At 47.8% G+C, this 2,187-nt stretch overlaps 1 protein-coding gene across 1 annotated transcript in view; it reads left to right on the top strand.

The window, feature by feature from the left end:
• Window positions 1–1,961, top strand: part of slc30a6 (solute carrier family 30 member 6) — a gene marked incomplete in the record, with an annotated part of 52,900 nt that extends 50,939 nt beyond the window's left edge. Inside the window, 1 exon segment of the mRNA XM_035663995.1 lies at window positions 890–1,961. Coding sequence (XP_035519888.1) covers window positions 890–1,519 — 630 coding nt within the window.
• Between the last annotated feature and the right edge of the window lie 226 nt (window positions 1,962–2,187).

Raw genomic sequence — 2,187 nt, 5'->3', positions numbered from 1 at the left:
TGTGTGTGTGTGTGTTCTGTCCTTTTGAGGTCTGAATATTCCCATGAGGACGGTAAAATTAGCAAACAAGGACAAAATGAAGAGCTCAGTTTAGTGTTTTAAGGTCAGATTTAGAAGTTAGAGGCTGAATGTTGAGGTGAGGCGAGCTGTGATGAAGGTCATTGAGTCTTTTTGATTTTAGTTTATTTATCCAGCTGCTGGACGGTTTGTTCTTTTAAAAAAGCAGCATCGTGGCTTAATAACTGCAATAAAATCCAGTCTGATGGATCGGAAGTGAGCATGTAGCTCAAACGTGGTGCAACAATTGGATTTTCATGCTTTCAGCAAATATTTGTTTGCATGTTGAGTTCCATTCTCTTCCCTTTCAAAACCTCTCTTACACACGATCTTCAGCCTGTTTTACTCGTCTCCTGGTGTGCTTGATGGAAAAGGTGTTGCGTCTTATTTTAATCGATCCAGCTTTCTACAGAGGCTACAACTAGCATATTTTTACGTTTCAGCTGTATTTTCTTCCGTTTTATGTGCGCTACTCGAGTGATTGTGTGTTGGGCTCTGAGTGATGCCAATACGTAGGTGACCTACACTGAAAACTTTCCCTGAATGCATCCTGTGTCAAACACAAAGTACAAATACAATTCTAAGTATTTACAGGAAGAGCTGCTGGCCTGTCACGGTCAGGTCCAGAATCAAAACGTTCAGAGAGAAAAATGTGTGAAAAAGATAATAATTTGTGGGAACAATGTTTGTTTTGGAAAGCACTTTGTAATTATTGCTGTGAAGCCATATTTTATTAATTGACCTTGTGCCTCTGTCCCCTCTTCATATCCTCCTCTTCCTGCCTCATACCCCTTCACTGCCCTCCCTGCCCCTCTGTACCTTTGTGTTCCAGGCCGGCTCTGCCCACGTTCGCATCCGCCGGGACGCCAACGAGCAGCTGGTTCTGGCTCACGTCACCAACCGACTGCTGCCGCTCGTCTCCACGCTGACGGTCCAGATCTTCAAAGATGACTGGACCAGACCGCTCCTCACCGGGGCCCTCTCCTCCTCCGCCTCTATTGCCCCTCTGGGTCCTGCTGAAGGCTACGCCGCCCTCTCCTCCTCCTCTCTGCCTCCTCTGCTGATGTCCTCAGGAGGAGAGCTAGACCCGCTGACATCTACACCCGCCAAACCCAGCAGCCCCCCTCCAGAGTTTGCCTTCGACACACCAGGGAGAAATGTGCAGCCGGTGGTCCTCCCTGCCCCGGGGCACCACACCCACAGGCCCTACGGAGGCCTGGGACTCGCCTACGGAGCGCCTCCCTACACAGGGATGCTGAACCAGGGCCTGGCGCGGCCCGGCGGCGGGCTGGGACTCGGTGTGCAGGGTCTGGGGGCGGGGTATGGATTGGGTGTGAGCGGGAGCGGGGTGCCTTCCTCTCAGAGCTACAGAACTGCCTTCGGAGGGTCCGCGGCACCACTGCGGTTCGGAACCAGCAACCCTCTGGCTTCACAGTCGCAGTACAGACAATACAGACCCTGATTGTGCCGGGCCAGAACTCTTCTTCTGTAGAGGTGATGAAGGTCGGTTTCTCCACACCTCAGTTCAGATATTTGAAACTCTGATGACATTTACGGACGGCTGACACAACAACATTTACTCCCAGTGTGACAACAAGATGATAACTTTAAAGGGCGAAGCTTTGTAAACTCTTGTAGTGTGAGCCCCCCAACTTTAGAAGAGAGATGGTGAGTGTGTTGTGGTATTTATTTTATCAACAAGGGGACCAAAAGGTTGACTGTGGTTGAATTTGTTTTTTTAATCCGGATCTTAGGAAACAGCCTCAGTGTGGGGCTGACTGTAAGAGAGCAGGGTGTCCGTACTTATTACGTTTTATGTTTATTTTGTAAGAATAAAGGCTGTGAGGAAATGTCATCAAACAGCATTCCAGGTGAGAGGAAATAAAGTCTTGAATTGAATTAAATTCCTGCGTTATATTTTACATTTCAGAGTCCGGAGGTCAAAGGTCAGAGGCGACGACAGACTGATGATATCTAGTGTCCTTTTAACGATAAGACAAAGGAAGATATGACAAAAAAGACAGCGTATTGGACCAAACTGATGGAGAAGATTTAGAAAACAGGAAGAAATGTTTTCTTTTTCTTTTCTTTTTCTGTCCAGCTGAAAAGCGTTGAGACATCTGCTCTAAT

The sequence above is a fragment of the Morone saxatilis genome, unplaced genomic scaffold, assembly GCF_004916995.1.
Source record: "Morone saxatilis isolate NCDOM2014 unplaced genomic scaffold, NCSU_SB_2.0 Contig19, whole genome shotgun sequence".
NCBI classification, from domain to species: Eukaryota; Metazoa; Chordata; class Actinopteri; family Moronidae; genus Morone; species Morone saxatilis.
This window is presented reverse-complemented; position numbering and strand designations above follow the sequence as displayed.